This window comes from Zophobas morio, unplaced genomic scaffold (genome assembly GCF_036711695.1).
Source record: "Zophobas morio isolate AGI-343-1 ecotype UQ-CSIRO unplaced genomic scaffold, CSIRO_AGI_Zmor_V1 ptg000022l, whole genome shotgun sequence".
In the NCBI taxonomy this organism is placed as follows: Eukaryota; Metazoa; Arthropoda; class Insecta; order Coleoptera; family Tenebrionidae; genus Zophobas; species Zophobas morio.
In genome coordinates, this window is record NW_026972127.1 from 1,594,011 (window position 1) to 1,607,295 (window position 13,285).

General features: G+C 38.3%; 4 protein-coding genes across 5 annotated transcripts; 2 read left to right on the top strand and 2 right to left on the bottom strand.

Annotated features, from left to right (window-relative positions):
* Positions 1 to 82: 82 nt before the first annotated feature.
* LOC135133549 (zinc finger protein 436-like) lies at positions 83 to 7,017 on the top strand. The gene is made up of 7 exons (XM_064062003.1): positions 83 to 282; positions 336 to 711; positions 764 to 918; positions 964 to 1,059; positions 1,105 to 1,403; positions 6,176 to 6,306; positions 6,353 to 7,017. Exons 1-7 carry the CDS (start codon positions 136 to 138, stop codon positions 6,775 to 6,777), a joined length of 1,629 nt encoding a protein of 542 aa, XP_063918073.1. The 5' UTR covers positions 83 to 135; the 3' UTR covers positions 6,778 to 7,017.
* Positions 7,018 to 7,065: 48 nt separating this feature from the next.
* Positions 7,066 to 8,033, bottom strand: LOC135133552 (zinc finger protein-like). Of its 2 annotated transcripts, none has more exons than XM_064062007.1 (4): positions 7,861 to 8,033; positions 7,641 to 7,727; positions 7,509 to 7,592; positions 7,066 to 7,411 (listed from the first exon to the last, which is right to left on the bottom strand). In XM_064062007.1, the coding sequence occupies exons 1-4, from the start codon at positions 7,909 to 7,911 to the stop codon at positions 7,091 to 7,093; spliced, it is 543 nt and encodes a 180-aa protein (XP_063918077.1). In that variant the 5' UTR covers positions 7,912 to 8,033; the 3' UTR covers positions 7,066 to 7,090. The 2 variants fall into 2 exon arrangements, with proteins under 2 accessions (XP_063918077.1, XP_063918076.1); XM_064062006.1 differs by having other exon boundaries at positions 7,066 to 7,414.
* Positions 8,034 to 10,393: 2,360 nt separating this feature from the next.
* On the top strand, positions 10,394 to 11,336 carry LOC135133551 (NADH dehydrogenase [ubiquinone] 1 alpha subcomplex assembly factor 3). Its single transcript, XM_064062005.1, has 4 exons — positions 10,394 to 10,656; positions 10,707 to 10,830; positions 10,879 to 10,937; positions 10,984 to 11,336. The coding sequence occupies exons 1-4, from the start codon at positions 10,604 to 10,606 to the stop codon at positions 11,321 to 11,323; spliced, it is 576 nt and encodes a 191-aa protein (XP_063918075.1). The 5' UTR covers positions 10,394 to 10,603; the 3' UTR covers positions 11,324 to 11,336.
* On the bottom strand, positions 11,323 to 12,703 carry LOC135133550 (uncharacterized). Its single transcript, XM_064062004.1, has one exon. The coding sequence runs from the start codon at positions 12,644 to 12,646 to the stop codon at positions 11,417 to 11,419; it is 1,230 nt and encodes a 409-aa protein (XP_063918074.1). The 5' UTR covers positions 12,647 to 12,703; the 3' UTR covers positions 11,323 to 11,416.
* Positions 12,704 to 13,285: the final 582 nt, after the last annotated feature.

Here is a 13,285-nt window from a genome sequence, read left to right on the forward strand (position 1 = left end):
ACCAAAAAAATGTATCTTCATTCAATAAACTGTATAAATGGTTGCCTACCTCCTCTCCATTTAGCTTATGCTGTACACAAAATGTCCGTCTGTCACAATAATAACCTAAATCACTAATAAACAAACCCCTCTAAAATGTCCTTCGAAACCCTCCACATAGAAAAAATCTGCCGCACGTGTCTTTCAGAGGAAGGTGACATGCGATCCGTCTTCAGCATCGACGAGTCCATCGGCGAAACAATGCGCCTGTTTGAAATGCTTATGTCGTGTGCTGCCGTACAGGTAAATCGGCTGGCATTTTTTGAATTTGGGGCTTCGACGGGGTCTGTTTGCAGGTTCTGGAGAACGACGGCTTGCCGAGCCAAGTGTGTTTACAATGTGTTCATTACATAACCCGTGCTTTCTCGTTCAAACAGTTGTGTGAGAGATCAGATGCTACTTTACGGCAGCTACTGGGGAAACCCATGCAGACCACCTTAATGGAACTGAAGCCGCTGCTGAGTGCAGACACGCACGATCAAACTTTCAGCGACGTCATGAACACGGTCACCGAGAACATGCACGCAGTATCGGCTTCAGTTTCGGAGGTCTTGAACAGTGCTGTGGACTCTATCAGTGTAAATAGTATTCACATTAATAATTCGTTCAAGTCGGACGAGGCGCCGGACTTGAAGATGAAGCTAGAGTTCGCGGAGAACGACGTCTTGGGGCGTAAGCGCTCAACTGGTTGTTTTTTGTAACGATAATTGTGATTTGGTCGTAGTTGGTGGAATCGAATCCTGCGGCAGCGACGGAGAGATTAAACTAAACGAACAAAAGAAATCTCCGAAGAAAAAGAAAATCAAAGATGACACAGACCAGCCCATTTACCCTTGTGAAGAGTGTACACAGTGTTTCACCACCATGGTTGACTTAAAGGTACACAGAATCGGTTTTAAGGGAAATAATCACGCCAAATTTCAGGCACACGCCAAAACGCACCCCAAAATGAGCAGACACATTTGTAAAATCTGTAATCAGGGATTTGCCAGTGCCAGCACGCTGTGTCGACACATGAAGGTACTTTTTTCGAGCGAATGCCAAATTATAGAATACGAATTTCAGGTTCACGATGGTGCCAAAAGACATTTGTGTAGCGAGTGTGGTAAAGGGTTTGCAAGGTCGGATGATCTCACACGACATATACGGACGCACACTGGCGAAAAACCCTTTCCTTGTAAATTATGTGGGAAATCTTTTGCGCAGTCGTTCCGTTTATTAGAGCACATGAGAGCCCACGCCAACGAAAAAAGTTTTATTTGTTCGGTGTGTGGGAAGGCGTTTTCACGGTATACGAGCCTGGCGGCTCACAACAAAACGCACAGCGGCATCAAAAGCCACGCTTGTGGAGTGTGTGGGAAGAGGTAACTTTGTATTTTTAGAGTAGGGGTTTTTGATTTGCGACTTACGAGTTGGCACCACTGTTCAATTTTCCTGCATCATGGCCAACTAAAATCTGGTGTCCTGGGTAAATCTTTGATTGAGTCCACTAACCTCAAAAATTCATTGGTAGATATTTTAACTAGTGCTCCCTGCTGCATTTTCTTTAACGAAATAGGGTCAAAGTTAATTTTTTTTTATCGAAAAAGCCATGGTTTTGTCAATTTTGAAAATTTACAAAAAATGAGGTTATGTTTTGGATGTGGAGCTAAGTGGTTCGTTTTTTTAAATTACCAGTGATTTCGAGTTGCGTCGATTTATAAACTTGTCGCTGTCGTTGCTGTTCGCCGTTACGTTGCCGTTGACGTTGGGTTTTCAACCAATCAAATTGCGGTGGTGTGCAGTGCTGCCAACATGAAGGAAAATCCCCTAAAGTAGGGGACATTTTTCTGGTTGATACCACTAATTCCACGAAAATCAAATTTTGATAGAGATACACACTATAGCTGTCTGTCAGTACTTATGCATTGTTAAAGATAGTTCTCGACATTTAAATCAACAAGATTTATAGCTATTCGTCTCAAAAACAGATTAGGTATTATAACTATATACAAGGGCTTACATTTTGCCCTTTTTTCTTAATATGTGTAGTCTTCTTTTCACAACAAGAATAGGTAAAACATTTCTAAAATGGTAAATTTTTGTAGGAAGGTATCGATTTTGCAAATAAACTCCGCCCCTCGGTCTGACAACAAATGAAAAAATCATCACAAGTGAGATAGGGCGGGTGGGCGGGGCTAATATTTTCCCTTTTTGTCTTAATATGTGCAGTCATCTTTTCACAACAAGAAACTTAAAACATGTTTAAAATGGTAAACTTGTATAGGGAAATATCGATTTTGCAATTACGCTCCGCCCCTCGGTCTGACAACGAATGAAAAATTCATCACGATTGAGATCGAGACAGATGGGTGGGGCTTCTCTTCTGGTTTTCTTTTGTAATTCATAATAATTAGTTTTCTTTGTCTAACACGATTACTTAAGAACAAACACATTGTAATTTCTCATAGAAAAATACGAATTTTACAATTAAGCTCTGCCCCTCGGCTTACGACGAAAAAAAAAATCATCAGAATTGAGACAGGGCGGGTGGGCGGGGCTTATATTTTGCCTTTTCTTTTCTTAATATACATAGCCATCTTTTCACAACAACAAACTTAAAACATGGTTGAAATGGTTGCAAGGAAATATGGATTTTTCAATTATGGAGCGGAGCCTAATTGCAAAATCAGTTTCATGTTGTGAAAAGAAATCTGCACACATATTAAAACAAAAAGGCAAAATGTAACCCCGCCCACCCGCCCTATCTCAACTGTGATGTTTTTTTTTTATTCAGCGTGAATCCAGGGGGCGGAGCTAAACTGCAAAATACTTATTTCTTTACAAGACCATTTAAAACATGTTTTTGAGTATCGGGTTGTTCAAAGAATACTATGTACATATATTGAGAAAAACAGCCAAAATATAAACCCCGCCCACCCACCCCATCTCATTTGTGATTTTTTTTTATTCTTAGAAACTTAAACCATGTTTAAAATGGTAAATTTGTATAGGGAAATATCGATTTGGCAACTACGCTCCGCCCCTCAGTCTGACAACGAATGAAAAATTCATCACGATTCAGATCGAGACGAATAGGTGGAGCTTAGTTTTCTTTTTTAATTAATACATTTCTATTTCTTTATATAACACAATTACTTAATTTCACATGGTAATTTCTCGTAGAAAAATAAGTATTTTACAATTAAGCTCCGCCCCTCGGCTTACGGCGAATAAAAAAAAATCATCCGAATTGAGATAGGGCGGGTGGGCGGGGCTTATATTTTCCCTTCCTTTTTCTTAAGAGGAGTCGCTACGTTTGGGTCTTATGGTGTTTTCAGAATGTAATATCTCCATTATTAACACACCTACAGTTATGAAATTTTAAATGTAACTTGTCTACAACTTTCACTACATAACTAGGAGGTCAGTTTTTTTAAACAATTTATTATCATATATTTTTTTAATTTTGTTAAAATTTTTGTATCACGTATTTTAAAAAATCAATATTTCAGTTATTTATGGAAATTTTGGAACGGAGTTGTCACCACTGTTTTCAGCTTACAAAACTTTAGAAATCCTACTAGGTCTTTTTTTGACTTTATTTTTAGGGACTAATTGCAAAATCGATATTTCCTTATACATAAAAATTTTCGATTTTAAACATGTTTTAAGTTTCATATTGTGAAAAGAAGTCCACACATATTAAAATACAAAGGCAAAATGTAAACCCGCCCACCCGCCCGTTCTTAATTCTGATGATTTTTTTATTCGCCGCGAACCAAGAGGGCGGAGCCTCACTGCAAAATACTTATTCCTTTACAAGAAATTAAAAACATGTTTTTGAGTATCGTGTTGTTCAAAGAATACTTCGTCGAGAAAGAAGGATTTTGCAGTTAAGCTCCACCCTCTTAGCTCACGACGAATAAAAAAAATCATCACAATTGAAACAGGGTGGGTGGGCGGGGCTCCATTTTGCCTTTGTTTTTCTTAATATGTGTAGACTTATTTTGACAACAAGAATTTCTCGTAGGATTTTACAAAAACTTCGTCCCTCGGATTACAACGAATAAAAAAGAATAATCAAAATTGAGATAGGGTGGGTGGGCGTGGTTACATTGTTGCAAGGAAATAATGATTTTGCAATTATGGGACAAAGCCTAATTGAATTACACAAATTTTCCATTTTAAACATGTTTTAAATTTCATGGTGTGAAAATAAGACTACACACATATTAAAACAAAAAGACAAAATGTAAGCCCGCCCACCCGCCCTGTCTCAATTGTGATGATTTTTTTATTCGCTGTGAATCAAGGGGGCGGATCTTAACTACAAAATCCCTATTTCTTTACAAGAAATTAAAAACATGTTTTTGAGTATCGAGTTATTCAAAGAATTGTATGTATATTAAGAAAAAAAGCCAAATATAAAAGCTCTGCCCTCGGCTTACGACGAATAAAAAAAAATCATCAGAATTGAGACAGGGCGGGTGGGCGGGGCTTATATTTTTCCGTTTCTTTTCTTAATATACATAGCCACCTTTTCACAACAACAAACTTAAAACATGGTTAAAATGGTTGCAAGGAAATATAGATTTTGCAATTATGGGGCGGAGCCTAATTGCAAAATCAGTTTCATGGTGTATAAAGAAATCTGCACACATTAAAACAAAAAGGCAAAATGTAAGCCCGCCCACCCGCCCTATCTCAATTGTGATGATTTTTTTTATTCGGCGTGAACCACGGGGGCGGAGCTTAACTGTAAAATACTTATTTCTTTACAAGAAATTAAAAGCATGTATTTTGAGTATTGTTATTACTATGTATATTAAGAAAAAAAGCTAAAATTTAAACCCCACCCACCCACCCGGTCTCAATTGTTATGATTTTTTTAATTCTTAGAAACTTAAAACATGTTTAAAATGGAAATTTTTTGTAAGGAAATATGGATTTTGCAATTAAGCTCCGCCCTCGGTCTGAGAACGAATGAAAAATTCATCACAATTGAGCTTAGGATGGATATGGGTGAGGCTTAATTCTTGGCTTCATTTTTTTCTTTGAACACGATATTTACTCAAAAACATGTCTCACATGGTAATTTCTCGTAGAAAAATAAGGATTTTACAATTAAGCTCCGCCCCTCGGCTTACGACGAATAAAAAAAATCATCAGAATTGAGACAGGGCGGGTGGGCGGGGCTTATATTTTCCCTTCCTTTTGCTTAAGAGGAGTCGCTACGTTTGGGTCTTATGGTGTTTTCAGAATGTAATATTTCCATTATTAACACACCTACGATTATGAAATTTTAAATGTAACTTGTCTACAACTTTCACTACATAACTAGGAGAACAGTTTTTTTTAAACAATTTATTATCATATATTTTTTTAATTTTGTTGAAATTTTTGCATCACGTATTTTAAAAAATCAATATTTCAGTTATTTATGGAAATTTTGGAACGGGGTTGTCACCACTATTTTTAGCTCACAAAACTTTAGAAATCGTACTAGGTCTATTTTTTTTCCCAACAAATTTTCCATTTTAAACATGTTTTAAGTTCCATGTTGTGAAAAGAAGTCTGCACATATTAAAACAAAGAGGCAAAATGTTAGCCCGCCCACCCGCCCAGTCTCAATTGTGATGATTTTTTTTTTATTCGCCGTGAACCAAGGGGGCGGAGCTTAACTGCAAAATACGTATTTCTTTACAAGAAATTAAAAGCATGTTTTTGAGTATCGTGTTTTTCAAAGAATACTTCGTAAAGAAATAAGTATTTTGCAGTTAAGCTCCGCCCCCATTGGCTCACGACGAATAAAAAAAATCATCACAATTGAGATAGGGTGGGTGGGCGGGGCTCCACTTTGCCGTTTTTTTCTGAATATGTGTAGACTTATTTCGACAACAAGAAACTTAACTATAACTCCTTTAAATATGGCAAAAGTTGAACATCAAAGTTGCTATCGACGGTCACTTGACAACGGAGGTTATAATGATAATTTTCAGCTCTAAAAGCAACATCAGCGGGAACTTCAACGTCAACAGCAAATTTATAAATCCCACTTAAAACAAGTTGAATTTGGCTGTTCAAAGTTTGACAAGCAACGCCAAAATATTATTTAATAGATACTCTAAGTAATACTGGTTGCATATTTTCGCAGGTTGTGCGGCTCGGGGTCGCTCGCAATGCACATGAAAACCCACACGGGCGTCAAAGACCACATCTGTCCCTACTGCGGGAAAGGTTTCACGACCCCCAGCAACCTAATCATCCACAAACGGACCCACACAGGTTGTAGCCCCCCCAGATCCTTCGTGTTTAATTAGTCGCATTACAGGTGAACGCCCCTACGTCTGCAACGAGTGCGGCAAAGGCTTCCCCGACCCCTCCCGTCTCACAGTTCACGCGCGATCTCATAGCGGGGAAAAACCCTACGTATGCAACGACTGCGGCCGGGGCTGCGTCAGTTCTTCGCAACTGAAGAAACACCGACGCATCCACACGGGGGAAAAACCGTACCAGTGCAACTTGTGCCCGAAAGCTTTCCCGCGAAGCGAAGATCTCAGGATTCACATAAAAACTCACACGGGTGATAGAAACCACATTTGCACGATTTGCAAAAAGGGCTTCTATCAAGCGTCGACGCTGAAAGTGCATCTCAGGATTCATACCGGTGAAAAACCGTACAGTTGCAATATTTGTAATAAGGCTTTTTCACAAACTGGACCTCTATCGACGCATATGAAGACGCATGCGTCATAGTATTACGAGATGGGGGTTTGAGGGGCGTTACTTAAGTTGTTGATTGTTTGAGGGGTGGAAATTTTAGCATCACAAGGTGGGAGTGAGTGGGGAGAGAATGACGTTTTTTCTTTTTTGAGGAATTATAGGATGAAGAATAAGCTGTTATGTATATTAGGATAAACAGGTCTGTCTTAAGTAGTAGAGCTTGTATTATTTTTTAATGTATGATGTAAGTACATAAATTTTTAGTATATTTTAGCGGCGCTTTTCACTCTACATCTTACATTAGACACAAAAATGGCGCAGTTCGTCGTTACTAGATTTATTTACACTAATGTACATACTTCTTACAATGCCTTGCCAAGTTGGAAGTATTTGAAAACGTCTGATTACAAGTATCACAAGTGAACCTCACCCCCCTATGTATATTATAGTGCGCCCTTAAGTCAGCCCTACACGAAAACCCCTTCTCGCACGTGGGGCAATTAAACAACTTCTCCTTGGAGTGCACAAACCGCACGTGTTTTTTAAGGGTGTCTTCATTTTTAAGAATTTTATCACAGAGGTCGCACTTAACTTCACCGCACTTGCTCAAATGGTACCTGAGACGAAACGACTCCTTAAAGGTGCGTCCGCAGTTCGCGCAAACCAGCTGCTTGGAAACAAAAAATCACTCTCAGTTTCACAGCAAATGACATCAACTTTTATTTACTTAAACAAAGGCTGACGTCATTCAGTGACTTTCATACCAGTTTGACGAGCTCCAGACTCTCGTCCTTCGGGAGTAAGTGTACGAAGTCTGTGGTGTCTGCAAAGGGCGGCGATTTGTACTTCTGCAAGCACGGCAATGAGTAAAAGTCGCACTGATGGTGAAAACTCACTTGTTTTTCCGTTACGTCCATGGACCGCCATTCGGCTCCAGCCTTACGCGCTTTTTCAGAAAAACTCAAAATCTTGTTCTCGGCTCTCTTCAAGTTGTTGCGAGACAAGAAATATTCCAATGAGTATTGTTAATTAACAAAATGGGGTACGTGGTGAAATGGTTGTGTCGGTATTTGGGGGCCCCCTTTTATAACCAAACAATATGATACATATACTTACCGCCGAGAACTCCGAAAAAAAAGCGGCGTAGCAGCTCTGCCTTCCACTCATGGTAAAACTGCTACGAATAATGACGATAAATTGATAAAAATAACATAAATGGAGGCACAGATCTTTCAAATTGTTGGTGCCATTTTGACATTGTTTTGACTTTTCGGAATTTGACAGATGAAATTGACAGTTTTTGTAACAGATGGCGCTATTAAAATTTGAAAAAGTTCTTCATGCAAACTAATAAATTACCAAAAAGTGACTAATGTTGATTGGAACAAACGTAGAAACTATCATATACGTCGACACTTTTTAAAAGCATTGACTTAATTGTTTTTAAAAATCAACTTTCAAATCAAGCGCATGCGCACCTAGTATTTGATAAGATGATACTAATTTTCGTACTTTTGACATTTCCGACTATTTTTCAACTATTCACGAAAATTAGCGATAAAAGTGAGAAATATTTTTCGTAATTTCCAAATTTTTTTTTGTTTGAAACAGTTAAAAGACGATCTGACTCAGCGGAAAATAGTTGGCTTATAGATAATTTTGCGCGTATTATGAATCTAAAATATTTTTGACAATTTGTCTTCAAATAACTAAGAACTGCGGGGAAAATGTTCAAAAACAATTCCCAAAATTTCCAAAAAATTTTAAATCGTTCCAAATGGCTTTCAGCGGACAACGTTGGTTTCTAGTTTAATTGGGTATTAATCGCAAATTTATCTTATGAAATCCTAGCTCCGCCCACCCACCCTCATTTTCTTACAAGAAATGTGATTTGCCAAAATCCGTCTTACCTCAGCAAATACTAGCCCCGCCCACCCGCCCTCTACTTTCTTGGAAAGTATGTGATTTGCCAATTTCAGTCTTATCTTAAGTACTATATTCTATATTGAAATGGCTAAAAAAATTATTAAATAATAATTAAATAGTACTTGCTAAGATAAAACTGATTTTGGCATATCACATATCTTCCAAGAAAACAGAGGGCGGGTGGGCGGGTATGATATTTGATAAAATAATACTAATTTTCGTACTTTTGAATTTCCGACCATGTTCCAACTATTTCCGAAAATTAGCGAGAAAAGTGAGAAACATTTTTCGTATTTTCCAAAATTTTTTTGTTTGAAACAGTTAAAAGACGATCTGTTTCAACGGAAAATAGTCGGCTTATAAATAATTTTTCGTGGATAACGAATCTAAAATATTTTTGACAATTTGTCTTCAAATAACTGAGAACTGCGGGGAAAATGTTCAAAAAAATCCACAAAATTTCCAAAAAATTTGAAACCGTTTCGAATGGCTTTGAGAGGAAAACGTTGAGTTTCTTGTTTTATAGGGTATTAATCGCAAATTTATCTTATGAAATCTTAGCCCCGCCCACCCACCCTCATTTTCTTACAAGAAATGTGATTTGCCACAATCCTTCTTACCTCAGCAAATACTAGCCCCGCCCACCCGCCCTCTATTTTCTGGGAAGGTATGTGATTTGCCAATTTCAGTTTTATCTTAAGTACTATATTCTATATTGAAATGGCCAAATAAATTATTAAATAATAATTAAATAGTACTTGCTAAAAAAAGATAAAACCGATTTTGGCATATCAAATACCTTCCCAGAAAACAGAGGGCAGGTGGGCGGGGCTAGTACCTGCTAAGATAGGGCTGATTTTGGCAAATCACATACGTTCCAAGAAAATAGAGGGTAGGTGGGCGGGGCTAATATTTGATAAGATAATACTAATTTTCGCACTTTTGATATTTCCGACTATTTTTCAACTATTTCCGAAAATTAGCGAGAAAAGTGAGAAACATTTTTCGTAATTTCCAAAATTTTTTTGTTTGAAACACTTAAAAGACGATTTTGTCTTCAAATAACTGTAGAACTGCGGGAAAAATGTTCAAAAAAAAAAACCCAAAATTTCCAAAAAATTTGAAACCGTTCCAAATGGCTTTGAGAGGAAAACGTTGAGTTTCTAGTTTTATCGGGTATTAATCGCAAATTTATCTTATGAAATCCTAGCCCCGCCCACCCACCTTCTATTTTCTTACAAGATATGTGATTTGCCAAAATCCGTCTTACCTCAGCAAATACTAGCCCCGCCCACCCGCCCTCTATTTTCTTGGAAGGTATGTGATTTGCCAATTTCAGTCTTATTTTAAGTACTATATTCTATATTGAAATAACTAAATAAATTATTAAATAATAATTAAATAGTACTTGCTAAGATAAAACTGATTTTGGCATATCATATACCTTCCAAAAAAACAGAGGGCGGGTGGGTGGGGCTAGTGGTTGCTAAGATAAGACTGATTTCGGCAAATCACATACCTTCCAAGAAAATAGAGGGTGGGTGGGCGGGGCTAGTTTTTGATAAGATAATACCAATTTTCACACTTTTGAATTTCCGACAATGTTTCAACTATTTCCGAACATTAGCGAGAAAAGTGGGAAACATTTTTCGTAATTTCCAAAATTTTTTTGTCTGAAACAGTTAAAAGACGATCTGACTCAACGGAAAATAGTTGGCTTATAATAGATGTAGATAATTTTTCGCGGATTACGAATCTAAAATATTTTTGACAATTTGTCTCCAAATAACTGAGAACTGCGGGAAAAATGTTCAAAAAAATCCCCAAAATTTCCAAACTATTTGAAACCGTTCCGAATGGCTTTGAGATCTGTCACTTGTCAATTTAAAATAACAAACTTGATAATTGTCACATAACCCTACTTTTGCATAAAATGTTACGACACACTTTAAATTTAATAAACACCAGTAAAACTCACCTTAATAAGTTAATTAAGTGGCAAATGCTCTTCCTCTTTCTTACTGAAAAAATTCCAGGCGACTTGTGCATGCAAACAAGAGGTTATGTTCACCCGGTGCCTATGACGCAGAGGGAAAAACGACTGTGAATATTTTAAACAATGAAACCGAACTGGGATTAATGATCAACGGATTCAGTCAAGTAAACCCTATCAAATGTAACGACACAATAATATTGAGCCCTTTCTAGGTGGGGTTTCGGTTAAACAATGACTTGACAGTGTTAGGTTCAATGGTGATATTCCCAAGGTAATTTCGTAGTTGTAAGTACCATAAGAGTAATTCCTCGTTTCAGGTCAGTCTTATCGTGGTCAGTTACCAACTGTGATGAAATCACAGAAGAATCCCTTAGTTTGTTGACAATTTTAGAACCCAAATTAGATATACTGGTAGTAGGAACTGGTGACCCACAACAAGACTTGAGTTTTTATAGAAAAATTATTCCTTTTTCTCGTAAATATAGAATCGCGTTTGAAGTACTCCCAACTGAGCAGGCTTGCGCCACTTTTAATTTTCTCAGTTCGGAAGGAAGGAATATCGCGGGGGCGCTAATTCCACCACAGACTCTCACAGTAGACCAAGATGACGAACTCCAGACTAAATTAAGGTATCAAAATTTATATGAAAGAGAATAAATTGTGGTAGTAATGTAGTATTTTAATGAACAAAGAAAACTTGAAAAATAAAAATAAAATATATGCAATAAGACAAACGAACGTGAACCTAAATTATGTTTTACTTTTTGCAATAATTGACATGAAACTGTTGCGGTAGACAACAGGATCAAACCCTTCCTCAGAATTCCTGACTGGTCTCAAGCTACCATACAGATTTTGTTGAGGTTTGAGATAGGACTTGATCCATGGTGAAGGGAATTTACTGATGGACTTTTTCAACTCTTCCATAGTATAAGAAGTGAGAAGGATGGGGACATTTTTGTATGCTAAAAACTTAGGGACGGTTTCGCTCCACTCAACTGTACCCACATCCGGGAGAGCTGCATTAAACATAACGACCAAATCGGGACGCGGAATTGTACCAGTAAATTCGTGATATTGCCCCTTAAGAAATACCACCGAAGAATTGAATCGCTTTTTCCTACAGGCGTCACAATTGAGCGTAAACGACAAGCGGTGCTCTTCATTCAAATTAGGACTAATCACGTAAATTTTAACTCCTTTCAGATTATAAATCCAATGGGCCAAAAACTCCATGAGCACCCCCCAGCTCATGTTCTCGCAAATCTCCATCGTCGTAGTATGAATAACAATCTTATTTTTTTTACCCAGACGCTTCTCCACGAACTTACACATCTCCAAAGCGTAAACTACATTGACCGCAGAACAAAAAAACTCCGTCATCAGAATCAAGTTCATCGCTTTTCTCCAATAGTCGATGTTGCTCTTAAACTTGATTATCTTCACGACGTCGCAAATATTATCAGGCAGCTTCAGCACAGAGCTGCTAAAATCAAAACTCATGCGCTCCCACTCCGGCTCTTCGTTGAACATATTCTGGTGGATCTCCAGACACAGCTTCAGCTTCTGGCAGAACTCCTTGTGCTGCTTCTCATGGAGCATGCGGTGCTTGTTGTTGCAGTAAGCGACGCTCCAGCACGTGGTGCACACGATGTTCACCGCAGTCTTGTAGCAGACGGCGCAGACTTTGGGGAACATCCACATTTCGTGCTCGCTCACGCTGAGGTCTCGTCCGAGCTCGAAGTGCCACAGAACCGCTGTGATGATCTTGAACTTGTTGAACTCGATGGGGCCCTCGCCGGAGAACTCTAGCAGCGTGTTGGTCTCGGTTATCACCCTGCAGATGTCTTTGTGGGTCCGCCAGTCCTGGCGCTGGTGCTCTTGATTGCAGTAGTGGACTAGCTTGCATTTGCCGCATTTTTTCAAAGTGGGGCCCTCGTTTTTGCACACGTGGCACACGGCGAAGTAGAAGAAGCTCATGGCGGACGGTTTGTACGAGGGGAGTTGGTGTGGGGGGCTCTGGAGGTGTTTTAAACTTGCGTGAAATTGAAGTCGCAAAAAATCAAAGGAGGCAGTGGCGATAAGATTTGGCGCGACAGGTTGCCAACGTGAAGAGGGAATGTCACTAGGCGCGGGTGGGAAAAATTTTCACAAACAAAATTAACGTTTTTCCATGGGAAATATTTTTAAATGACTTAGATCTCATTTATGGTAGTAAAGAAACATTGGGAATGATTTTATGATGCACTTTTGCGTTTTTTTTTTGTTGGGTGACTTGTCCAAGAAAATGACGAAAACGAAAATAATTCATTTTCAATATAATTTTGTAGCGTGTGGAATATTTGTCACAGATTACAAATTTGCGCTTGTTTTTACTAGACATCTACGTATAAATCAGGAAAATCCAAATACGCCAATTTTTGGGATTTCGTTTAAAATTGCGAACATTTTCAACAACTGATGCCAGAAACGGACTTAGCGGGGCTAAATTAGTTAAGAAACGGAATTTCAGGCAGACTGGAAAACTTTAATTTTTTTGGACAAATTTTCTGTTGCCCAAATTTTCGGTTTTAAGCCATAACAAGCTATCTCGCTTAAACGGACCCCGATTTGTCTGAA